The sequence below is a fragment of the Stegodyphus dumicola genome, chromosome 12, assembly GCF_044657685.1.
Source record: "Stegodyphus dumicola isolate Sdum_Otavi_A_Nest chromosome 12, ASM4465768v1".
Lineage (NCBI taxonomy): Eukaryota > Metazoa > Arthropoda > Arachnida > Araneae > Eresidae > Stegodyphus > Stegodyphus dumicola.
In genome coordinates, this window is record NC_140779.1 from 64,848,393 (window position 1) to 64,875,984 (window position 27,592).

A 27,592-nucleotide genomic window follows, 5' to 3' on the forward strand; every position below is an offset into this window, starting at 1 on the left:
TGCGAAACAGCTCAAACAGACCCGGGCAGCAGCTAGGTATTTTGCTAGCCGGTGCACTGTCTACAAGTTTCAAATTCTGTTTCCCTGTGCCGCCTTAATTTTTTAGAAAATTTGCTGCTCTTGAATTCTGTTGCTCGGTGCCTCCTCTGAATTCTAAAAATTTTTCCATCACTAAATTTTGCTGCTTTGTGTTTCTCTAAATTCTATAAATATTTTGCCGCTCCTAAATTCTGTCCGATGGCATCGACTCTTGTGTGGCTCTGAAACATATAAACCCTTACATATAAACCCTAGATATAGACAAAACTCTCTGGTGGCTAACTTTTTGTCAAAGTTTGCGACATTCTGAAAGTTTTGGGAAAACACAGCTCTAGAAGCAATTGTTCCCATGCCATTCAATAGCGCAATGGATTTCGTTGCACAGTGCAGCCATATGGGCCTTAACCCCACAGTGAAATTAATAAATAATCTGCAGACATGCCAGAGACTATTCTTATTCAGAATATGTCGCGTGTACAGAACAGCTTCAACGAGTGCTTTAGAAGTATTTAGCAAGTCTACCCCAGTTAGACTTGTGCCTGCAACTCGACGTCCAGTACATTACCACCTTGTGGCAACATACCTATGCATATAACGATTATGAACATAATGATATTGAACCTCCGCGTAACCCTGAACTCTTTGATATTAACTACAGTTTAAGGTGCAAGCCTTTTATGTGGACTCAGCTCTTTTAATAGATGACTCTAAAAATGGCAAAAGAACAGGCCCTGTTTTGTGCGCTTATATAAATGACAGACAAGTACACAACTGGGAAACGAAACTCATAGATCTTAACATTATGTATCAAGCGTTTACACGCCATAAAACAAGCCATAATTTATGTCACAAGTTTGCGAATGCGTACCACATTATTCTCTGACTCTGTTTCTAGTCACACTGCAGTTATGAATTCGAAAATCAAAAACCCAGCAGTTAAAAAATATCTACAGACTCCTTCTTTCTATGCCTAGAAAAACTAGACCACTGCTTTTTTTGGGTGCCATCACGTACTGCGATTTTCAGCAATGAAGCGGCAGATAATCTCACAAAGTAAGTCAGCACTGACTTCCATATCCTACCAGCCATACCACCATCCTTTATGAAGAAACACAGCTTTTCCTGATTTCTGTACATCAACGTGTCTTTTGAAATCCACGCTAGAAATGACGATGTGTAAGAAAAGTCGAGCTTTATGCTTTCCATCACAGCCCCGTATAGCAGTTCATCGCTTGCTCTCCGCCCATGCATTGAATGGTAAAAATTGCTTGTTTAGATGTTTTCTATCACCCCTTAAATTTTTGCTCATGAATTTTTAAACACCCTGTATTCAGCATTAAAGAGAATGGTCTCTGCTGATGCGATACTCCTGGCAACCTAGATCACTATGTTTTTAGCTGTACATACACAGTATCTACTCATTTTGAGTATGCCATCTATTGAGCATTGTGGAAGGCCATGATGGAGAATACTTTTGCGTTCTTAAGGATTCGAGGATTTGGAGTGACTGACGGCAACACTTGATGAAAAATGGGAAAATTCTAACATGCACAATCGATTTGATATTCATTGTATTTTGAACCTTCTCTGAGTATTTTGATGAGCTATCGAACGATCAGGTCTCTAAGTAAGCTTGTTCAGCCTGTGATTCCACCCTTGCACAATCTTACTGGCATTATGGATTACAACACAAGATTCTCTTTACACTGTAAAAAAAAATCTGTAAGGTTACTAAGAAAACTCATGGAAACTGGGATGCCATGGGTTATTTGAGTAACAGAAACAGGTGTTTTCTTTGTAACATTACAAGAGTTTTGCCTGTAATGGTTACAGATCTTTTTCTTGTAATATCACAGCATATAGTTATGTAAGTAGAACATATTCTTCTCATGTAAATTCCCAAACGATATATCTGTAATGGTTACAGATTATTTGCTAGTAATATTACAGCAAATAATTACGTAAAACGAACATATTTTTCTCATGTAAAATCTCAACAGATATATCTGTAACCGTTACAGGTTATTTGCTTGTATTATTTCAGCAAGTTATTATGTGAGTAGAAGATATTCTTACGTAAAATTCCAATGGTTGTATCTGTAAAGGTTTCAGATTATTTCCTTCTAATATCTCATTAAGTAATTATATGTGTGTAGAATATATTTTTCATAGATGAAATACTAAAGGATATGTCTATAAAAGTAATAGATTTTTGTCTAAAATGATGCTTATTATAATAAAATACCTTGAAATCAATATGTTTTGAGTAAAACAATGATATCTGTATGTATATATATCATTTTGATTAATAATCGATTTGAGCTTAATTTGATAATTAAGTTCAAATTGATATGCTACTCCTTACATTAAATTACATGTATATCCTTTATATAAAATAACGAAATGGCATCTGGAATTTATATTTGGCCTGTAAAATAGCTGAGGAAAAAAAAAAAATGCTTTATTTGCATGTTTTAGTGTCAATTATTAAGATATGTTCTAGAACTTTCTTTTTAGTAATTTTAGCTATAATAGACACATGTTGCTTTAGATTTAACTTATGAGTAAACATGTTGCATGATGATATAATCATATTATTACTGTAAAAGACATTTTGTGAAATATTTCTATGAAGAACTCAGAACAGCTGTTCTTTATGTTTCAAAAATATTATATTCTCTCCATCTAAAAAATGACATTTTCAGTAAATTAAAGAATTCAACATAGCAATGAACTTCATTTTGTTACTACAAGGAATTCAAAATTTTGTTCATAAGCTTGCATTACAACGTCCAACTAATCATTTTATTCTTATCTGCACTTAGTGTTTGTCAACAGTCTGCTATTGTTTGAAATAATAGATGGTAAATGCATAACGTTTTTAACTTACCTTCAAATAATTTCCTTTGAATTAACAGATAGAAGTCTTTCATTAAAAGCCTAATGTCATGTTTTTTGAATAAGTATAAAATTCTTAATTCTTAATCCATTAAAATTCTTAATGCTTAATACAATTATGCCTTTAACAAATTTGTTTCAAAAATTAATACTTCACTTTATCTTAAAATTTAATGCATTTTAATTTTACCAATAATTTTTTACAAACATGATATGTAATAAATTTAAGCTTAATATTTACCATTTAGAAAGTGATACTAAAAAAGTATTCCTATTTATTATAAAGTTCGAGATTTGCATACAAAATTGTGAAATATACATGTGACACCAGAAAACAAACTTTATGCCCTATATATATATATATATTACAGCATGTTAATTAAAAAGTTTATTGAATTTATAATTTTATTGTGAAATATTATGAAGCAAATAATATGCTAATTAAAATACAGAAGTAAAAATAATTTATTACTTATTCATAAACTTTACATAAAATCTGAAAAAAGAATTAATTAAAAATAACACAATATAACATTTCATAAAAATTCATTTCGACTGCTTGGAAAAAATAAATGGTTTTTCCCTCTTTGTAAACCATGTCTCCTAAATAAAGAAAAAAACATTTTTTTAAAATTATAACCATGCTCTTAAAAGCTTATAAAGAACGCAAGAACTCCGTCTCAGCGGCTATGTTAATAGGCATAGTTGTCGAATGAGGGCTGATGAACATCCAAACATTATTATACGAATCTCAGAAAGATACACCTAAAGTTAATGTACAGATTGGAATAACTAAGCTCTGTGAACCATTGATGTTTGCAGAAAGGTGCATCACTGGAGAAATTTATCTCGATATGTTGCAACAATATCTTGAGCTACAGCTAGTATCAGATGGCATTAGTGACACTGTTGTCTATCAACAGAATGGTGGACCTTCCCATTTTGCCATTATTGTGTGTAATTATCTTAATGATCGTGCCTCTCAACGGCTTTGGGCTCCACAATCACCAGACTTAGACCCTTTCGTATGGGGTTTTGTGAATTCCAAAGTGTACCAAGTAAAGACTGGTAGCACTGAACAATTAAAACAGTGAATTATGGCTGCAACAGCTGAAATTACACCAATAACTTTACGTAAGGTGTTCCGGAGTGTAGTGGGATGGTGGCAATTGTGCGCAGACACTAAGGGGGGGGGCACACTTAATTGTACTAATTTAGTGTTGCATTTTCATGTAAATAATTTATATTTCAGAATAACGCCTGATAAGCAAAAAAATTTATAGAGATTTTATAAACACCCTGTATCTATTATACATAACAACCAGTTAATTATCTTACCTAAAATATATTAAGTACAATAAATGCTTGTATTCTAACAAACATAACTTTAAAACAAATATTACTGAAATATTCTAATTTTAAAAATCATGAATTTATATAATGATTTATTTAATATAAAATGTATATTTGATATAATTCAATTAACATATTTATATATTTTAAATATAAAACTAATTTTAAAATGTACTTTTTATTACATTTTTAAATAATTATAAGACACAGAACATTTTTAAAAACAAAACACTTTATTTCATTCATATGATACGTTTTTACATTTCGGACATTCTATTTTAATGGCATCAACCCATCTAGCTCTTCCTCCCTTGCAAATCCACATTCCAGGTTTTACTTCAACACCTTTTACAGCTCCTATACGGGGGAGTAAACAAATAATTTATTCTTTAAAGAAACAAAGGTACATAGCCCCCCCCCAAAAAAAAGAGGGAGGGAACAGTTCTATATCTCCCGTTTAATTAGGCCCATTGACGAAATTCAAATTGCATTTTTCATGTTTCGAGAGCGCGACTTAGGATATGCATTAGATTCAGAGCTTAAACTGTGCCAGTACTTCTTAGTTTTGAGGATAATTCATAATTCTAGTCGGAGCCCTAAAAAAAGAAGAAGGCCGCGGCACTTCTTTTATGTAACTGAACAGCAATTTCAGAAGAAATGTCATGTTGAAAATTATATTTTTAGTAATAAAATTATGTTAAAAATTGCTTATTAAATTTTAAGTTATCTCTGTATATTATTTAATTTTAATCACGCCACCCAGTTGGTACAGTGGTCAGGAAAGCTGACTGCGATGCCAAAGGGCCTGGGTTCGAATCCCGGAGAAGGCATGGTTGTAACTGTCCATCCCTTCCTAGAATAGGCGATGGTGACCTATTAGGTGCCTCCATAATGAAGAGACCACCACATCCGGCCTTGTATGGATTAATGGACTGGGTTACATTTGTAATTGTTCACAATCTGTCATTGGGAAAAAAAATAATAATCACATTAATTATTTAATTATTTTAATAATGAATTATTTAATATTTTAATTATTAATGACTTTATTAGTCATTTTATTTATTCTTCTTTTTTCGAAGGTCTTCTATAAGGCTCCGATACTTCCAATTTTAGAAAATTAATAGGGCTCTGGTACTTTTAATTTTAGAAATTAAGCCCTGGTTAGAGTTATATATAGCATTGTTCTAATATAGGTATGTTGACACAAAATCGGACCTTTTTCTGATGTGACATGCTAATTTTTTTCCATATTTTGATTTTACGACTTAAATCATGCCAAACTGCCAAGTTTAGTAATAATCGCACAAGTAGTTTTTAAAAAATTAGCTCTCAAAATTTTAGCTCCTTAGTATTGTTTGAATTTAATGTATATATATTAATATCTCCTTTATTAAATTTATATGATTCTTCCTTTCCTATTTCGAAATTTAAGTTTATATACTTTCATGTCCATAAATTAAATTTATTTGATTCTTCCTTTCCTATTTTGAAATTTAAGTTTATATACACTCATGTCCATAAATTAAGGATAATTCGGAGTCACGGGGAAATCGAACTTTAAAATAAATATATCACCTGTAAAATCACTACACAAGTCTTCAAGAATCATATGCAAATTTCAGGAAGTAACCAGATAACACCGATGGTACGATGGTACGTCACAATGACGAGAGTGTAAGAGAGTGATATATAAGGAATACAGGCAAAGAAGTAAAATTGTTCGGTGCTTTATAAGCATTTCAGTGCAATAACCGAATAGTTATGACACAAAGGACGCATTTGGATAATTTTTTACGTGGTAAAATTATCGGCCGTCTGGAATGTGAGCGTACCCAACTGGAAGTATCAGACGAATTTGGAATTGCCCAGAGTGTCATCTCCAAGCTTTAGCAACAATTCCAAGATGATGATAGTAATGTGAGTAGACGTTACAGCACAGGTCGCCCCAGAGTTACAACATGGAATGAGGACCGGTATTTGGCAGTTACTGCCAAAAGAAACAGGCGGAGCACAGCCTCAGACCTGTCTCGTCATCTCTCTTCAACCACTGGTACGACAATTTCAAGCCAGACCGTGTACAGATGCTTAGGGCAGATTGGTCTATATGCTCATAGACCTGTCAGATGCGTTCCACTTACTGCAACTCACTGCCGCCTGCGGTTAGCCTGGAGTAGAGAGCATGCATTGTGGACACCGCAACAGTGGGCTTGTGTGATGTTTTCCGACGAGACCAGGTTTAGCTTGCAGTCTGATTCTCGCTGGACTTTCATATGGAGAGCTCCAGCTACCCGTTATCACCAAGAAAACATCATTGAATGACACCGTTACGGTGGTGCAGGAGTGCTCGTTTGGGGTGGAATTATTCTGGGTTCCAGAACTGACCTGCATGTTCAAATTGGAACCATGACAAACCAAATCTATCGGGACGTCATTCTGGAACAACATGTACGTTTGTTTCGGGGCACCATGGGCGCACAATTTGTGTTTATGGATGACAACGCCTGTCCTTACCTTGCAAACATCGTAAGCGAATGCCTTCAATCGAACGATATCACCCGTATGGACTGGCCAGCATTCTCATCGGACTTAAATCCAGTAGAGCACGTGTGGGACATGCTTGGCGACGAGTTGCAGCCCGTCAACATCCTCCTACATGTCTACCGGAACTTCGGAGAGTATTGCTTTTTGAGTGGTGTAATATCCCCCAAGATCTGATCGATAATTTGATACTCAGCATGCCTAGGTGTTGTACGGACTGTATTGCATCGTCTGGGAGACATACAATGTATTAACAATCATACCAACCATGTAATATTGGTTTTTTGTAAATAGGGTTTTTTTTTTTTTTTTTTTTTTTTTTTTTGTAATTTGCTCCAGGGAGAAAAAATCGCTAATTTTTTTAATAATATCAAACAATCAGCATCTTTTTTTGCTCTTTACCTTTTGTTTAATAAATAAGCTTTAAGTCAAATTTGTTTTGCTTCTAACTCTTCCTTTGCCTGATTTTGCATTATCCTTAATTTATGGACATGAGTGTATTTAGGTTCCAAATAAAATTCGCCATTTTTTATAAATTATTTTTAAAATTTGTATTTTTAAATAATTTTTATAAATTTTTCGAAAAGCATTTTGAATTATAACCCATAAAATTTTTGCCATCATCTTAAAGTAGATGTAATTAGCATATCAGCAAAAAATCAGAGTTTTTTCCTCAAAATTTCCTAGGATATAAGTGAATTTACATATTGGCGCACTTTGAAATTTGGCATATTTGTTATAAGCGATAATAACACCAAATGTGATTTACGCACTTTATTAAAATTATTTGAAATAATGAAATAATGAACGATGACTTCTTCCCACTCATTTACCAAAAAAAAAAAAAAAAAAAAAAAAAAAGGAAAATAGGTTGCTATAAATTCAGAAGTTCACCAAGTGAATTATTCTTGGCGCAAACTGAAGAAAATGCGCCAGGCTAAATTTTTGAATTTCTCCGTAAATTTTGCACCAAATTTTACAAAATTTAATATTTAGGCATAATTTGAGTCGTAGAATCAAAGTACGAAAATTGGTATGATTTCAAAAAAAGTCCGATTTTGTGTCAGAATAGCTATGTTAGAATAATGCTGTATATAAATGCAATATATATCCTAAGTCGCGCTTTCGAGACATAAAAACGCAAGTTGAATTTTGTCAATCGGCCCAGTAGAATGGGAGATATAGAACTGTCCCCCCCTTTTTTTCCCGCACTGCACCTGTCCTCTGTAGCAGGCTTGGCAAGAACGTCGATTTAGTGCATTTCCGCATTAATAAAAAAAAAAAAACAGCGAGAGAAATAAATATTTTTTGTTACTGATTTGCACCTGTGCATTTCTTCCGCTGTCATTTTTAAATTATAACAATTTTCTTATTCTCCTTGCAGTTCATATTTCTTCGGCTAGCAAAAGTTTTCGTTTTAAAAATGTAGCGTTTTTCATCTCAAATGTTTAATTGCTTTAATTCCCTCTTTAATTACTGTTTTTAATCTCCCATCAAATGATATTGATGCTACAGGTTTCTCCTTGAAATGTTACTCTACCGAGCAAGAGAATTTGTAAAAATTTTCCTAAATAAACAATCATATGCTGGAAAAGAAGCCATCTGGCAATGCAATATTGAAGACCAGATCAGCTGTGATAATGGGGATGAGACTATTCACCACCGCTTCACCATTTCGCTTTTGGACCAGTTCACCGCCTGGGCAATTCACCATCAAGATTATATTTTTCTTTAACATGCCTATACTATATCTTGCCATATTAAGTTTATTTAGTTTAATAATTTTTTTTACCTATTGTATACCTCTGGCTGTCTTAAATTTGAAAAGAAAAAGCTTTTGTAACTAAACACAAAATTATTAAAATGTTACCTAGAACTTCTGATTTCCCCCCTCCTCCCCGGGAAGAGTTTATTTGGAGGGTTTTTCTCAGTGTGATATGATTCTCTTAGGATTGTATGCATATAATAGGATACAGTAAAAACATAATGTCATTAATGTTTGGAAGATAATGGCCAAAAAATAGCATTTTTGTGCACGTCTCAAAAAGACGCCTATGCCTGAAATATCAGCTAAAGAAATTTTCTGCTCCTTAATCCTCAGGCTCGCGACATAATCACTGTCTGATGACCTTCCCGGCCCCTGATTTCTTACTACTCACAATAATTATTCCCTTTTTCCTTTTTAATTTTCCCCTTTTATATAAATTCAGTTTTATCTTCCCTCAACAATGGAATGTTAGCTCGGGACAAAAATTCTTTCACAGCCTTTAGCAAAATTCACTTGCTCTCTAGAATTCTACACTAATATTGCCGTCTGAAAGATGCAAAATGTAATGCAATACAATTAAATTAAATAGCTATTATCACAGAAATGCAAGAAAGAAAAATGAACAGTGATATAATTTGAAGGATGAAATATTTATAAAAGGGGAAAAAAATCAATATTTTTTTAACTAAATTGAAAATACTGAAAAGAATACTCAAATGAAAAAAAAAGCCAATATCACAAATAAGCAAAGGGATAGTTAATATACATGTATAAATCTAAAATTATGACTTGATTTTTTATAAAAAAAAATTAATGCAAACTGCTGATTTGCGCAAAAAATAATTGGTGAAACATTATTTTCTGTATTACGAGGTCTGTATTATGAAAACCTTGTGGCCGGTAGCCTTATGCCCATAAAGCTGAAAATATATACACTAGTTGATAAAAGAATTTTGTTATTACTAAATAATTTCATAAATGATAATATAACAGAATATCTCAGAGATTTAGTCCGCAATTTTAAAATGCAACAGTTTTGTTTTATTTCATACTGATATAATTTTCTAACTAACTATGTGTAATTTCTTTATATAGCGTATTTGTAAACAAGTAATTATATATATTATAAGCAACCTTTATTACATATTTTATTTCTTCTTGACGTCCAAATGGCCCCTGTCAAATCAACTGCTGATGGATTGTCCTGTCGCTGAAAGGACTAAATGGCCACAATCAAAAGTCCCAGACCCGTGATAATGCGTTTGAGGCATTATTAACAGCATTTGCTTGGACTTCAGAAAGCATTTGTAAAAAATGAATTTTTTATATGTTTATGTATGCTATTTTTTAAAGAAATTGAATACATTCAATAAAATAATAGATAGAATTTTATAATTTGTTTAGTTAACTACTATATAAATTACAAAACTATAACTTAAATAAATAAGAAATTTACCTATACAAAATTCCTGCTATATGGTATTTTACCAAATTCTTACTATATGTATATATTTAATAACTTATGTTGCATAGATATTGGGGGGATCATCGTTTACTGTAATCAATTTCTTTTTCATGTACGCTTATCAAATTCAGCAATAAATCACATTTTCTTAAGCTCAATTTATGCCAACACCATTTTCTCTAATCAATGCTGGTACAGAAGACAACAGTACCAAAATAAAAAAGAAACTTTTTTAACAAATATGAATTGATAAATATATACTAAATGGAATTTCTGATGATAAACGATGTCATACATTATAATTAAATGAGTCATAAAAGATTTTTATAAAAATTTTGTTTTAAGAAATAAATATTAAGAAGAAATACTGGCAAATAAACATTCCAATGAGTATAAAGCATCACTTATTTCAATGAATGAATCTAAGTTTCAGTGTGTAAAAATATGACTAACAGGCAAAAGCAAATTAAACTCTTTCTTTTCATAGTCAAATTTAAGCATACTGTTATTAACAAACAGTCGTCGTGACTTCAGTTCAACTTTTCGGACTCGTCGGGACTTCAGCGATTGAAGGGAAGAGGATATGGGAATGAAGGAAAAAAATGAAATGTGACACTCTTAAAGGCACTCAAAGACATGAATAAGTACAATGAGGAAAAGAAGTGTGATAAAGAAACATATGCATATATAAATTATATCATTAATACATTAATCAAACCTTTAATGTGTTGATATACACTCAAAAGTTTTACAGTACACTGATACAATTAGTAAACTATCATAAATTGATAAAAATTTTCATTAAAATCATCATAAAAAAAGGTAGTTTGAGCACAGCTACAAAAATAAAATGATTTCAATAAATATTATCAGCTCTGTAAATACCCTCAAATACAGAGTTATAGTTTCTCGCAGTTACACTACACACTACAAGATGTGAAAATCAAAAACATCATTTAAATATCTTTCATATCTTATAAATTTAGAAACATACAATACAGAATAAGGCTTCTACACAGCAGCCTTAATACAGAAGGATAAGAAATATGGGGAACTAATACACAAATAGGACTCTTCTTTTTGTAAGAAAACAGCAGACTAAAAAAACTTTAAAATGGTAATACTTAACCTAACAAATTTAAATCATTGCTAATTAAACAGACATGAATGAAATTACAACTCAACTAGAAATTGATTCATACTATTTAACACATATAAAACAAAAATAGTGAAATATGTATACAAAAAATATTTCCATCCATAATTATATTTGGTGATTCCATTGCTAAATAATGATAATACTCTGGTAACCTCCTTTTATTTTCTCCCACTCAAATCAATGGGATTGTAACGTATTTCGTTTTTGGTCACAGACTGTCAATTTTTTATCTCTCTTTGTAAAATGGAATCCCTCTTTTATTTTCATTGTGTTGGAGCATATGTTGAAGTTTCTTCATGATTATAGTTGGTGCACGATGCTAAATTTGTGCAATTATCTGACTTCTTTTAGAAGTCAGATTAACTTGGTACATGGGCAGAACCATGGAGGATGGAAGGAAAAGAGAGGCCCAAACTGGCTTTTGCAATTTCCTTCCTTGAAGCAGTAACAGTAGAAACTTGCAGCTTGAAGCAGAAATCCCTTGTTCATCAAAACATTCAGTGACTTAGCATTAAGATCTATAGGTTTTGACATTTTACGAAGCAAACATTTTGTAATTATGTTAAAAGTATACACGTATATATTTTCTTTTTCTACAACATTTCACAGTCGTATTTATGTAAAAAAAAATGCATTTTCAAATGCCATTTCATTCCGAATGGAAATAAATGTCATATTTTTCCCAGGCTCAGAACAGTTTTATTTTGAATGAAACGTTTCCGCAAGTTTTTGCTATTTACATTAGAAAGAAATTTTAACGTAATTTGATTCTATTTGGCTAACAATTACAAAAATTTAAATCAAAGTTTATTGTATTATTAATATTAAAATCACGCACTATTTCTTTTCAATTTACAACCACTTTTTGAAATACATTCTCAAATACGAGATTATTTTCAGCTTCTGAGGTATCTTTTAAATCAAAAATCATAGTCACTCTATTATAATGCTCTATTTAGTTTATTTCAAATTAGAGCAGTTTTTATTTTAATAGTTAAATATGTTAAATATTGCTGCTGATTTCTGTATATTATAAGTATATATTCTGTATATAATTTCTGTATATATTTTCTGAAATTCTTTCTAAAATCCATAAATAAAGACTATGTTCAAATAATCCAATGAAAGTCAAATATTTGTCAAAGGCAAAATGGTTCTGCTATCTTCGACGTTGCAAAGAAGAGAAAATATCTTAAAGGGAAGTGATTTGAGAACTTCTGCATTCCGTTTCTCATCGATTTATTTATTTGTGGTGTGAAAAACTGACTTCTATTGACTTTTGTGAATGAGATATTCAATCAAATCACAACATGATGGTGGACTGGAGCAATGCTTTCCAAGAGGTTTGTTGTAATTCTTTGATGTCTCATCCTAAAACTAAGATGGATGGTTCGGACAAAATCATCGGAATCGAGGAAAGTTTGTTCACAAAAAGAAAACATAATGTAGGTTGCATATTACCACCACAGTGGGTTTTCGGAGGTTCATGTCAAGAAATGGGAGAGTGCTTCATACTCTCTATTTCAGAGAGCTCTGCCAAAATTTAAATGGATGCAATAGATAATAATATAACTTATGGAACAACAATATTCTCAGACTGCTGGATATGTTACATACCATTCCATTTGAAAGTTACATGATATGATCACTTCATAGTGAATGCCTCATTTAATTTTATTGACCCAGTCATGAGTTATCATACTCAACATATCAAATGTTTTGGAGACGATGCTAAATGGTGAAATAATTGTAAAAGAGGCACTGCACCTCAATGACTCCTATTTAGTAGAATTCATGTGGCCTATCTACATCAAAATGTTTTCTGCCATACTGATATTTGCAAATTTATGTCTCCCATTTAATGTACCCATTCATTTCAGTTTCATTGCGTCAGCCATTAGGGAAGGAAGGCATCTCCGTCTATTCCTTCCTTCAGGTGTAAAACAGCAGCAAAAACAATTACAGAAGGATTTCCCAAAAGAGGTAAATATTTTATTTTTTAAAACAAAATATAATCCTCATTTAGTAATAAAAATTTGTATTTTAAATTGTTTGTGTGTTTTCTTTCGATATATTCATTTCAACTCGCAATAAATATCGATAGTTTGGTGATCTCTTTTTTTTAAAAGAAAAAATTAAAGGGTCACCAAAATTACTGTCTTGTATAAAATAAGTAACTTTACTCTATATTATCACAAAATTGTAAATATTAATATATACTGAAATGATCAGTATGTTTTTAATACTGACTCAGCAAAAGCAGTAAATTTTAAAGGTGATTATGTCAATTGTTTGCACAAATGAAAGCCTTTAAAATGGTCAATGAAGAAAGTATATTTACTACCAATTTCAAATATACTGTGACAAGCACACATACAGTGTATGATAGTGTAGGATATCAGATACACCATGATAGTGTACTAGGCCACTACACACATTGTTACACTGAAAGAGAACTATTTCACTTGATAAAATCATTAGTCATTTTCACATTAACAATTTTCATATCAATTAAAAGTAAATTACAAGAAGCATATTCTGATTATAAGAAGGAGGAGCAAAACTACACTAGTCACTGAGATATGGTTACCATTACATACATATAGTTTCTTTACAGTTAAAGCAACAGTTCTATGTGTACGAAATAATAAGTAACAGTTAAATAAACAGTTAGAAAGTAAATAATAATTCAAAAGTCTAGTTACTATTAAACTGCTACAGTAGTTTAGAGCAGGGATCCCCCAAACTTTTTGAAGTAAGCATAAGCCGCATTCAGGCAACGGTATAAAGGGCATAAGTGGTTTAAGCCGAGCTGTGTTGCCAGGCAACCAGTCTGTGCTAGGTCACAAAATCTGGTTTAGGGGTCTTGGCATAAAGTTCGAAGTTTTCAACTTTTTGAAGACTTGGGATAAGCATCGACCAATCAAAGCGAACACGCAAAACCTGAATGCGAAAACGGAGCAGGAAAGCTGTAGGCACATCCACGCATGCGCAAATTTAGCTTCTCTAAGTGGGTGTGGCTTAGACCCTGTGTCACAGGTGTGAACAGAATTCCTGCATTTTATTCCTTGTGACATTTATGTTGCCCTCAGAAAGCAGCCTTAGAGTACATTCTAGAATATTTGCGGGGATGTTGGCACATTTATTCTTTCAAGGTAATTTATAGGTTGACATAATTAATAATAAGCATAACATCTAAAAATTATCCCAAAAATATAATTTTGAGATATTATTAATAGTATTAATAGTATTCTTATGTTAATTAAATCATGTCTAAGTATAGAAGTTTACTAATTCTTCCCTTTACAAATCTTGGGTATAAAATTTCTTTGTAAAAATGCAGTTTGTCAAGTCAATGTGATATTTGGCATTGTATTTCATAGCCAAATAATGCCAAATACCGGGAGGCCATAATTAAACTGACAGTGCTCACAGTGTTCTGTAGCACGATCTATTTGCGAGAATGACACCACATTTTGTAGGAAGATTAAACAAGACGGGGGACGAAGAATTCCACGAAAAAACAAATTAGTTCCAAAAGTTACCGCTACAGGAATATTTGGCACTGTGTAATAGAAAATAGAGTGTTAACAAATGCAAATTAATACGGAATAAAATTACCTTTTATTATGCACATTTTCTGATTTAGTTCAAGTGCAATATGGCAACACTTTTAAAAAAGCATAAAATCTACATAAACACCGATAAAGTCTTGTGATCTGCAATATCATGTACGCCGAGCAGCAGAAGAAGTTCTTTAAATTTCACGTTAAATCCATTCGCACAGTGCCAGCTGCTTGGGTTTTAAAAGGCAATGTGTTACATTTCGAATCAATCCTGCTCATAAACAATTGTCAAGTTGTTCATCTTTAAGTCAAGATCTGTACTTTGAATTCAGGATATATGTTGTTGAAAACAATGATATTTGGCATTTTTAAATTTTCAACAAATAAATGGGTCAAGATGATAAACTGGCTGGGACTCCAGAACTATACTTTCAAACTGGGAAAATTCCAATCAAATCGGGCTGTCTCATAAGCCCATTTGAAATTATAAACATATAATTGTAAACAAATATACTTATAATTATTTAAGTAATCACTAATTATAAAAAATTACATACCATTTTATTGAAAACTAATTGAAAAAATTTAATTGAAATATTACTAATTCTAACTTTACTAAAAAATTTTTTATCGTGGTTGCACAGCAGCAGACATACATAAAACCATTAGCAAGTGCAGTGGTGCCATAGGGTTGGGGACCCCTGGTTTAGAGCATCAGTCAAAAATTTGAACAATATACCCAATGAAATTCTGGGAAATTTTATGAAAAGAACACAAATTTTAAAATAATGATTTTATCCTGCTTTCATATCCACATGTGCAAAAAATCTGAACATCAGGCCTGCAACATCTGCCTCCACTGCAAACATTTCAGTGACCTTTCCTAAACTTGCACCATTGGCTCACAATTTCTTCACTTCACAACAGGCTTATAAATTCACATTCAATGCAAATTTCTGTGACATTATGTTCTTTTTCATTTAAAAAAAATCTAATCATTGAGCAGATCAACTAGCCTTTTATTTATTTATATAAAAATGTCTTAGAAAAGAAAACATTAGTTTAAGTGATAAAATTAATACACTTATATGGCTAGTAGACCAGACGAAGCTACTATGCATATATTATCCAATTGGTGTCAGTCTCCTCCCTCTTTGCTGCCAACTGACACTTTTAAAATGTTATATTACCTGAATTACAGAAGTTGCATATGACTGAAAAATCAAGTAATGGGGGAAAAGTTTAGGATAGCTAAGTTTCACTTCTGATGATTTAAAAATAAAATTGAAATATGGTGTTTTTTTTTTTTTTTTTTTTTTTTTTTATGCGGTACGAGTAGTCAAAATGCCAGATGTAAAAGCCTATTCATATCTCCTCATGAATAGCTGTGCAGTTCTATGATTTTTTAAAAGTGAAAACAGATCACTGTTACATGGAGAGAACTATAGAACATGTGCAATTTTCTAATGGTTAAGTAAAAATATGCATGAGAACTGCATAAATTCAGCATAATACACATCAAACATTATACGATACACTACTGTTATTACAAGTTCATTTTTTCCCTACAAAGCTTTATGTACCATTAGGGTTGCCATCACCTAGTTAGGCATTAGGCCAACATTTATGTTTGGCACTTAGTAGTACATCTTTACAGAAAAATAACAAAAAAGGATACTATTCTGTTAGAGTGACGTCAGTTAAAATTGTGCCACTTTTTTTTTTTTGCCACCAATTCTTGACAAGTATTAAATTATAAAATAATAATAGAGCTCAAAAGAATAAAAAAAAATTAACTCTGTAAAAAGTACCGTATATACTCGCGTATAAGTCGATACCGCGTATAAGTCGACCCCCCCACTTCGACATAAAAAATTCGTAGAAAATAAGAAGCCCGCATATAAGTCGATCCCCCACTTCCTAAATCGATCAAGAAACTTTGAAGAAAAATTTTTAAGTACTACATTTATTCAAAATCATCTGAGAAAAAAAGTAAATATATGATAAAAAATACCTTGGTAAATAAACAAAATCAAAATCCTTCAACGTCTGATTCATGGTCAGATTCGCCAAACATTTCATAGAACTCTTCTGTCGTCATTGGCTCGTCATCATACATATTTTCAGTCTCAAACTCTGTATTGTTACAATCACTACTACAGCCTTCGTCGTCCTTTTCACTTTCAAAAACAGCATCATCTTCCGTGCCGTCTAGTTCGTTGCTAATACAACATTTTTTAAATGATTTTATAATCATTCAGAGGGTATTTTGCAGGCATTCGCATTTTTCAGGGGCAAAAACATAAAAATTTCCAAAAGTGTCCACAATTTTGGCCACCACTGTAGTTCGTCACATAATTTAAGTCATGAAATTACTTCAAGTAGGTGACTTATTTGATAAGTCGTCCAAGTCGAGTGCGGGAAGAAAACAACTGCATTATACAAAGAAATTTTTGAACTTCCAATTCTTTTAATTTTTTATGGCCCCGCGTATAAGTCGACCCCCCCACTTTGAAGTCTTTTTTTTTGCCCAAAATATCTCGACTTATACGCGGGTATATACGGTAACTTTTTTTAAATTTCTTAATTTTTACAGATAGTAATTTTTTTCTTTTTAATCTTGTAACTTAGAATATTTTACACATAAATAAAAAATATCAAAACAAAATGAAATACAATCCAAATAGTTGGCATAAAATTACGAATATCCTTCAATATTGCAGAAAATTTTGAGTTTATGAATATAGTCGACGCCACAAAAATTCTATTAAATACGATTCTAAACGGCGGCAAGCAGTGAGTGCCCCGCTGATATTTATTTCTTCATTTAGCAGTGCCCCACAATTGCTCCACAGTTTGGATATGGCATCCAGTTTCAGGGTCTGCAAAATTATAGCTGTGATTCACAGTGAAATGTTCATACCCAGCATTTCATAGTTCTTCTTTCTTATATCCTTTCTAGCAGTCTGAAAATATAATGCTGCCATCTGCGATGTTTTCTTGAATGACAGTCATCAATGTCTTAGCACAACAATCAGTAACGGTGACCGCAAAACATTCTTTGCTTTCCCGGCATAAACCACCGAATACCCATTGTTCTGGAAGAATACGTCTAATGTTGTTTTTCCTTCTTATAAAAAGACTTTCATCTATTTCTGTAATCTTGTTGGCTACACTAATTTTAATTCTTTTATGAGACATCACACTATTTGACCATACCTCCCGCAAGTAGTTACTTCAATCTACTGTCGTATTATGGCTCCTTTCTAATTGAAGTTCTCAAAATTCTATCGACATCAGTTCTTGACACCCCAGATAGATGAAACAAACGGAATTGAGGAAAGTAAGATGCGAGCCTTCAAACTAAGTCTTGGTTCTCAATCTTTTTTTCCACAGCAAGAACATAAGTAGCAACGGCATATAGGAGCTTTGTTTGAGTCAAAAGTTAACTTCATTGGATGATTTTTTAGAACTGTTGCTATGAATTATTCCTTTAACCTGAAAGAATCTTATGGCAGCCTCTTTGTCATTAGGTAACTGCCAAATTGTGTAATCCATCATTGTATTGAAACAAATGGCAAAATATGGCAAAAGAATAACCAGTGACGATATTTCAAACGAACACTAGAAATCTCGAGCCACAATATTTTAAACGTAAATAAAAAATATTCAAAATAACCAATGATGACATTTCAAAGGAAAACTAGAATTCTCGAGCCACGATATTTCAAACATTCAATTCTTAAGCCAAGAATTGAACCTTGGTTGTTGGTGCATTTTTAACTGATGCCACTCTAAAGGAATTGTACCCATAAAAGTCTTTTTATTAACCAGTATAATCCATAGATTCATTTTATATACATCATTTCTTACCAGGCTTTGAGAAATCTTTACCCCATGTGCCAACAAAAGAACTCCATTCTTTAAAAACTGGTTTTCCTACATTGGAAAGATAACGACCACTTTTGTCACAGACAGAAAAGGTGTATCCTTCACGACTCCTGGGAGTCTAATTGAATTAAAATTTTATATCATAAATTTATCTAAAAGATCAAATATATTAAATTAATAGAATATGCATTTAAAACAGAATAGTAAGAACTAGTTGTCTCTGACATGAAAAATGTTTTACCTAATTATAAATTTCATTGCAACAGCAAATACGATTTAAGAGCAGATTTGAAATTTCAGCATTTTTTACACTAAAAATTTTAAAAACTGTGAATTCTCTTACATATTTATTCTAAAAATACATAGATTCCAGATTTCAAAAGTATGCTATCATCATCCTCTTATGCCACTGCGGAGGACGGTATGTTTTCCCTTCCCCATATCCATGTTTTTTATCTTTTGGATATCTTGGAATTCAATGCGATACCTCTGAAGACTGTAACCTCTTCTAAGGGAATATAAACATTTTACAGGGTTTGTACACATTTCTCTATGTGGAAATTAAGGACCTTTAATGATCATTAATTGAAAAAAAAAAAAAGTAAGGCCATATAAGCAGAGAGCATTGAAAAAATAAAAGCAATTATTGATAAGCCATTTTACTGTGGCAATAACATTCTAAGAATAAAATAAATCTGTAAATAGGATACATTATTATTAAACATAATCTAATATTTAACATAATTATGCACGTAATTTATGATACTAATTCTAAAACAATATTAGGAAATTACCCACAAAAAACTACAAAACATGCGTTTCTAAAAAAAACTCACAACAAAATATTTATGCATCTTTCTAATTTGAAAATTCTTCCAATATTTTAGCTAATTTACATGAGTTTTCTTCTCTTTAGCATCTTTCCGAAGTTTATTGTTTGAACAAACAAATCAATGATTCCACTAGTTTCTTATTTATCCCCTGATTTGTTAATGCTTTAACAATCTCTATATCTTTAAGAATAATTTTCTTTATGTAATAAATTTTTCTCAACAAATTTTCTCGGTACTTTTCCATTTTGCTGGTGCAGGCGGATAAAGTCGCCAATAATGGTACAACTGATGCCAAACGGAATATCCTTGCTGGTAAACTTTTACGCCTCATTTTCAAAATAAGTTGCAACCATTTCCTATCAGATTGATTGTTTTTTTCAATACTGGCATACGATTACATAGAATTTTTACCAGATAGTTTAATTTTATGCACTAAGGCCATTTGCAGTAATTAAGTCAATTAGGATGCAATCGCTCACCCGAAGGCGAAAATATGGAAAAGGCAAAGCCAAGGGTAAAACTGCAGTGCTTTATTTCGCTAGCGCATTCTCATTAGAATTGATGAATTTAACCCTTGATTTTGCCTTCCGGTGAGCGGTGTGATTGCATCCGATATTGACTTATTTACCGCAAATGGTCTTAGGGCATAAAATTTAACTATCTTGTAAAAATTCTATGTAATTGTATGCCAGTATTGAAAGAAACAATCAATCTGATAAGAAATGGCTTCGACTTGTTTTGAAAATGAAGCGTAAAAGGTTACCAGTGAAGATATTCCCTTTGCATCAGTTGTACCATTATTGACGACTTTATCGTTTGCGCCGGCAGAATGGAAAAGTACCAAAAATTCCTTTGTACAGATGTCTGTCCAGGTGACCAGATTAGAACCATTTTCGCAATTTTCCACTTTGTGTTTAATGGAAAGATAAAAAAAAATAAAGTGAAAACAAACATGTTAAGAGAAAGACTTTTTAGGATCAAAAGTAGAAAATTCAAATAACTTTCTTTTCACTGCTCTTGCAAAAATTCTCTAAAAAATAATAAATTAATTACAGATTTCCTATAAAATTTATTCATTACATCTTAATGCCATGAAGCCATGTTTCATTTTGTCACATTTTTCTAGAAATCTTGCTTTCAAACCATTTAAACCTTCTGAAGTGTTAGGTCTAAAAATTTTCTCATTATGTCAGAGCAAAAAGCCAGATTTTTTTTTAATAAAAAATTTAGAAAAGAAAAGTGTAAAGTGAATTTTTAAGAGAAAACTGGTAATATTTGAATGAAAACAGAAGAAAAACATACCAAGTGAAAAGATCTCAATCGATTTCGAAAGCAAACAGGTACATGTCCCTCTTCGTCAGGAAGTGTTGCAAATTTCTTTGTTCCTGACAAAGAAGGACCTGTACCTATTTTACCCCCAAAATTGATATAGTTCTTGACATAAATCTCCGTCAAACTCAAGGTTGTTGTGTTACTAATTATTATCTTACTTATTTTTCAGAAACAAAATACTTTTATGATGCCAACATGGAAAGTAATATTAGATTTTAAAACCCAGCACAGAAAATTAAAAGTGTTATATTTTAATGCTATTTTTCAGTTACAATTTTAATAGATTATCATTATTTTAATGATAGTTATCACTTTTATTGTGTTTGTAAAAAAAAAAATTGCAAATCTCTGGATAAAAATTTTTGTATGCAAAATTGATCTTGAAATTGCTAAAATGCTGATAAGTAACCAAATTTAGTACCGCATAATAAAAGAAATCGTATCTCAAAAAAGGGGAAAAGTTGCGTTGATGTAATATTTTATGAACTCTTCATTCTTAAAAAGAAATAATTTCAAAATGTTTTAATAGAGCTAGGGCCTAAAGTCCAAAAATTTCTGACACTACACCATTTATATTAAGAGGTAAGAAATAATTCAAATGATAACCCATCAAATACATATTTGTCAATAAATCACCAAAACAATATTCCTCAAAAATTTTAATTAACACTCAAAATGGCAATCACAAAAAAATTATAGAAATGCCAAATTTAGGACCTTATGCCAATTTTTATCCCAATGGCTGGACACTTGTCAAAAAGCATCCATTAAAAATGACCAAGCCCGCAAGCTGTTTTAGCCACTTCATCATCAAGAATGTTGCCTACGGTACATCACAAAGAATATATTGATATTACACTTAGAAAGAGGCAGACTAATATACACACTTCAGCCTCTGCTTTATATAGAAGTTGAAGAGATTTCAGACTAGCAGCAATCAGCCTCCCTTAACCATTAGCTAGTACAACAATATGGCAAAGATAAACCACACTGGTCATGGAAGTTATACTGGTTTCATGTCAGTAATCAACCTCCACTAACTGGCATATTATATGGGATAATAATGTAACAAAGCTACTTCACATTACTTTTCAACATAATCACCCAGTCTTTGAGAACTGTTATCTGAATGCTCCACCAATCCGTTGATTCCCTGACATTGGAAACCTGCTTCTTGATCATGAAAGCATCACAAAAGCTGCTATTTGTACCAATTCATCTTTGACAAATTGTTGTCCACTCGGATACTAACTCTTGCATAACTTCCAAGGTTTTCACTCTGCATACAATGTGTTCTGTTGATGGCATCATCCAATCTGTATCAATCAATTATGTACATCTGTATTCGAACTGATGATACCATCTAATTATAGCTAGAAGTGACAATGCTTTTTCTCTACTTCCATAATTTTCAATGAATCCTTGTACACATATGATGTTTTGCCCGTGAATATTTTATCGTTCTTCATACTTTAGAATAAGTTTCTAGTTAGCATGTCATTTTGCTTTCATGCTACAAACCACCTCTTGCTGATACTATTATGAAATAGTTTTTTTATAAAAGAGTAAGCATAAGCTCTATTCAGCATATGCACTACTATTTTTGCACTAATTCAGTGAAGTCACAGCAACACTTTAAAATCACTTTTGTAATCCCAGCCGTAATTTTCTTTTCCAGTTATTATTCTAACAACTGCCTTGAATTTATGGGTATTCTTCTGTTATCAGGACCGGATTCAGAAATGTATGTATGTATGTATTGTGCATATATATATATGTATGTGTGTGTATATACATACACATGCATGTACTTACACACAAGCATACACAAATATATACATCCATACACACATGCATTCATACATGCATTTCTGAATCCGGTCTCGATAACAGAACAGTAGCAATTTATATAAAATGCGATACACAGGCTCTATCTAATATATTACTAGTGCTTTTAAATATCACTTTAGTTCTTCAAAAAACATTATTAGGCAACTGCCTATATGACCTGTCCCTTAATCTTGCACTGCACCAGACTATTCCCACAGTCATATCTACAATGATTTATACACCAACTACTTATATTGCTGCCAGAATTACACAAGCATTACAGAAGGCCACAGTCTGGGTTACAATATCAGTTATTAACGAAAGTTTCCCACCACCTCAAATATCGTGTGTGCAAATAGTTCGTGATGGCATGTTTAATCAACCAATTTTTGGCATTTGAAAGAAAGAGACTTGCTTTAGAACACTGTGTTGTTAAATTTGTAAAAAAAAATATCATTATCATTAAGTACAAAGTGTCTGAAATGGAATTATCACGCCACCAGATTAGAAACATCATTTACTTCCAGTTCTGTTGCTAAAAGTCAACTTCAAAATGTCACCAAATCATATGCACAGCTTTAGATACTAATGTTGAATCATATGACATTCTGAAAGTTTGGTTGAAAGTGCAAAAACAAGGACTATAATATTCAAGAAGCAGAGTGCTCTGGCCGGCCTACTGATGTTGATGAGACCCACCTGCAAAAACTTGTGAAAGAAGATCAGTATGCAACCACTCAAGAACTTGCTAAGGAATCACAAGTTAGTGCCATGTCCATTAGTCATGCTATGCACCACATAAACTTGATATACAAGTTCAATTGCTGGGCTTAAATGGCTTTGTTGCAAGAAAGGTTCAAATGATCACCACATAAAGCATTCCATTAGAAAGGGAACATGGTTTGAGGAAAATTTTGGATGTTGTAAGAAATTTTGTGTGACACAGACTGACGACACAGAAATTTCTAAATAAGGTAAGTGGATATTTCCTTTGTGCAGTGCGTAGATGAGATAAGATGTATTTCCTTTTTTATAATATTTCATGGTTTGATTTAAAATGCAGTTTATTGAGATTATATATTTTTTGTTTGGCTCTAGTGTAGAATTGGGTACTCCTTTGATTTTTAAGTGAAAACAGATCAATGTGTACATGTCAGTCAAGTCAGCATGTAATGCCTAGTTTGAGCAATCCTCCGATTTCTTTTTTCAAGTGAAAATAAATCAATGTGTACATGGATACAGAATTTGTACAATTCATTGACTTGTTATTTTGGTTTTGTGTAGCGCCATCTTGAAATTGTGCCTTGCTGGTGCCGATCTTGTCGTCAATAAAGAACCACAAAAAAAAACAAGGAGCACACAATTGTAATTTAATTTAAATTTTTTCCTTCTGTTTTAATTATGCTTTATTGCATTATGCAGATGCCATTTTACTGGGGAGGGCGTTTGATGTAAACAGGAATGGCACAAAAAAATCACCAATTTTCACCAAGGGGCACCCTAAAATATACAGTAGAAGTCCAGAAATCCGCAAAGCTTGGGACCAGAGGTTGTGCGGATTTTAGGACAGAAAAGATAAAACATGATATTCGGACTAAAAGTGCAAAATAATTAAGGCGTATTAGATACATTTAATTAAATTATTATATACATTATTGCAATAATTTATTATATGCATTAAATTATTATTACATATATTATTCATTGTATTATATGTACACATCATCGAGGTTTGCTGATTTCGCCTCATGCAAAGATTTCCGGTTTCGGATTCTGGTGTTAGAATCATTGTGCTGTAAAATTTCAACAGCTTTTCTTTATTTTTCCATATATCATACACAATCATTTAGCAATTCTATACCATTCTGCTATAAATCGAGGAGTAGCACCTGCTTCCATCTTTTGCAGAATTTGCACTTTTTGCATTACCGTCAATGCAACGTGTTTACGTTTTTGAATGTTGCAAAGCAGTAAAATCATGAGTGCGTTTCTTATCTGTCATTGTATTAAAAAGGGCTGAAATTTAAAATATTCTTAATTTATCCACAAAATATCAGGATAAAAAAAAAGGCAGCACTAAACAATCTTGTGAAATGAAATAACAAAGCTCAAAAAATACAACGTGAATCGTGAACTTGAATAAAGAGTTGAGTGAATCGTCTGCTTTTTTACCTCGATGCAGAGATTAGAAGGAAAAAAACTTTTATCTTAGTTTTTTAAACTTTTTGGCTAATCTTTGGAATATGGTAACAGGTAGTTTGGCAACATTTTGGTAAGGCAATAAAGGTTACTAGCTAGGACATAAATAAAGTCAAGAGCATGCACAATGCCATTTTTGTGCAATTCTGGGATGTTTTTTTAATTGAAAATAGGTCAACGTGTACATGGATGATACCGAGTATGTGCAATTCTTAAAAACGCAGCAAGCAGTGGGCGATTCTGCATTTTCTCCCAATTTTGCACCTAATCTTCGTCATGATTAAGCATTTTTGTTCAATAAAAGTTCTAGTATGAGCGTAATTCGGCTAGCAGATTGTTGGAAAAAATGTTAAGTAAAAAAAAAAAAAAAAACACGCCTTTATTTCGTGAAAACAAAATGGCGTCCAAAACAAAACTAGCAGGTTGCTGTAGCAGGGTTGGTCGCCAAAAAATCGCCAAGTTACCATATTCCAAAGATTAACCAACTTTTTTTATGTCAATAATTTGGTATTTCCTTTATGACTCATTATTATTCGGTAATTATGACGTCATTATTCGTTAAGTATTTTTTCTTTGATATTTTGTACTCAATGTTGAGGTTTCCGGAACCTATAAAGTGAATGTGTATATTTTGAGAGGCAACGCCGATTTCAGGTCGGCGGATTTTCGGTATTTGACTGTATTTTCACCACAGGTAATATTCCATTAATAATGCAAGACCACATGTGTCTGCATTCAATGGCTCTACTCTGTACGGACTCAAATGGGATCTTTTGCAACACGCTATATAATAGCCCACATCGCTCCTTTAACCTTCTACATTTTACTTTGCACCTGCAGCTACATCTTGCTGGTGCTATCTTCCATTCTGCACAGAACATCTGAAATGCGGTTGATCTGTTTTTGGACTTGCGGCCACCAGGTTTCTGGCTGAAGGCTCTGAAACACTATCAAAACATTGGCAGAAAATGATAGTTTATGATGATGATTACTACCCACACTAAAGGTACTGCTTTCATGCTTTTGTTTTTCCTAACTTTATTAACTAACTTTATTAGTTAGGAAACAAAAACATGAAAGTTAAGTTTTTTGGCAGAAAACTTTCATTATAACCAGATACAGTACAAAGTCCGTAATCTGGACATCCACTATCCGGAATGATCTATAATCCGGACCTCAAAGCCACAAACTTTACGCATGCACGTAAAGAATGCGCATATGTGTTACGCATGCGCGTGGAAAGAAATGTTTAATGAAGTAAACAAATAAATATTGGGCTTTTTTTGTGTAAAATTTGATACCCTTTAGATCATAATTGCTTTTTATTTCATAAATTATGGTTTCATATTTTAATAGTATAATTTCTGCATGCCATCTTACCAGATTTAAATTGATAATCTATAATCCGGAAAAAGCCCTAATCCAGAAGAGTCCGGATTACGAACTTTGTTCTGTACAAGTATTTAACTTATCCTTTAAATTGACCTCATATAAATTATGCCTATATAATATGCATATTTAAAAATATATTAAAACAAACTACCATTTATTTTAACACTAAAATTTTAAAAAAAAACCTTTATTGTATTTTCTAACAAAAGCAGACACTGTGGTTGTCGAAATTTACAAATTTAACTACCAGACTGAAACAAGGAAATTGCAAATACCATTAACGTCCTATGAAGTTGCAGCTTTAATAAGGAAGTACTCATTTAACAAAATTATTTCCATATCTGACAGAATTTAGGTGAATGCTGATGATATTTTGACATTATAACAATAAGATCTCTCTTTATGTATTAAAGCAAGCTTCCCCTTATTATTACTTTCTTAATTATCGCCAGATAAATATTTCATCAAATGTTAATAACCTCAACCTCAGCTGAAGATTATTTTTGTGAGGAGCACTTAAATTAAAAATTCAACATACCTGAGAAAATTTCTTCGGAATCTCCCATTGACTAAGTCGTTTTGGTACGTAAGAATCTTGATACTAAACAATAAAAATTAAATCATAACTAAAATAATTTTTACAAGCTCATTTCAATAGTTTTATAAATATGTTTTGTTTCTGTCATAGGATGCTAGCTAGGATTTCATGACGTAGATTAAAGTTCCTCTATTCGTCACGAACTCCATATTTAATAAAAATAAATTATGGAACCTAAATAAACTTTGCTCAAAGTAGAGCAGCAATTAAATAAATCTGATATTATATTCAAACCATAAAACTTAAACCAGTTATTAAACATTTGTAAAGGTCAGTTCATTTAAAGAAAATTAAAATATTTCATAAAAGAAGCACAAAGATATTCTATTTATGAACATGATAAAATTATAAAAAAAAATATTGGGTTATTTTCATTAGTAATTGCTGTAGACAGCAAGCAAAAATATAGTAGTTCTTTCTCAAAAATAAATATATAAAATAATATCAATAATAATCTATAAAATATTAGAAGTAATTAACATAATTTGGAAAACATTGACCTGTTCTGCACTAAAATTTAGGGACATTATTTACTGAAACTTAGTTTACATTATTATTACTTTACATTATTTACTGAAACCGGAAAATTGCCGTGCGATTTGAAAATTGCTGTGCGCAGCGCAGCGTATATGCGGTTGCCAACGCTTTTAAATTTTGGCATACTCTCGCTGTAAAAATTGTCTAATCGTATTCTAATCGTAAGTATATAATTTTAAATTCATGTGAAA

At 32.0% G+C, this 27,592-nt stretch overlaps 1 protein-coding gene across 1 annotated transcript; it reads right to left on the reverse strand.

The window, feature by feature from the left end:
• Positions 1-4,502: 4,502 nt before the first annotated feature.
• LOC118204013 (protein Flattop homolog) lies at positions 4,503-27,517 on the reverse strand. The gene is made up of 4 exons (XM_035376333.2): positions 27,365-27,517; positions 26,805-26,867; positions 18,663-18,798; positions 4,503-4,647 (listed from the first exon to the last, which is right to left on the reverse strand). Exons 1-4 carry the CDS (start codon positions 27,389-27,391, stop codon positions 4,529-4,531), a joined length of 345 nt encoding a protein of 114 aa, XP_035232224.1. The 5' UTR covers positions 27,392-27,517; the 3' UTR covers positions 4,503-4,528.
• Between the last annotated feature and the right edge of the window lie 75 nt (positions 27,518-27,592).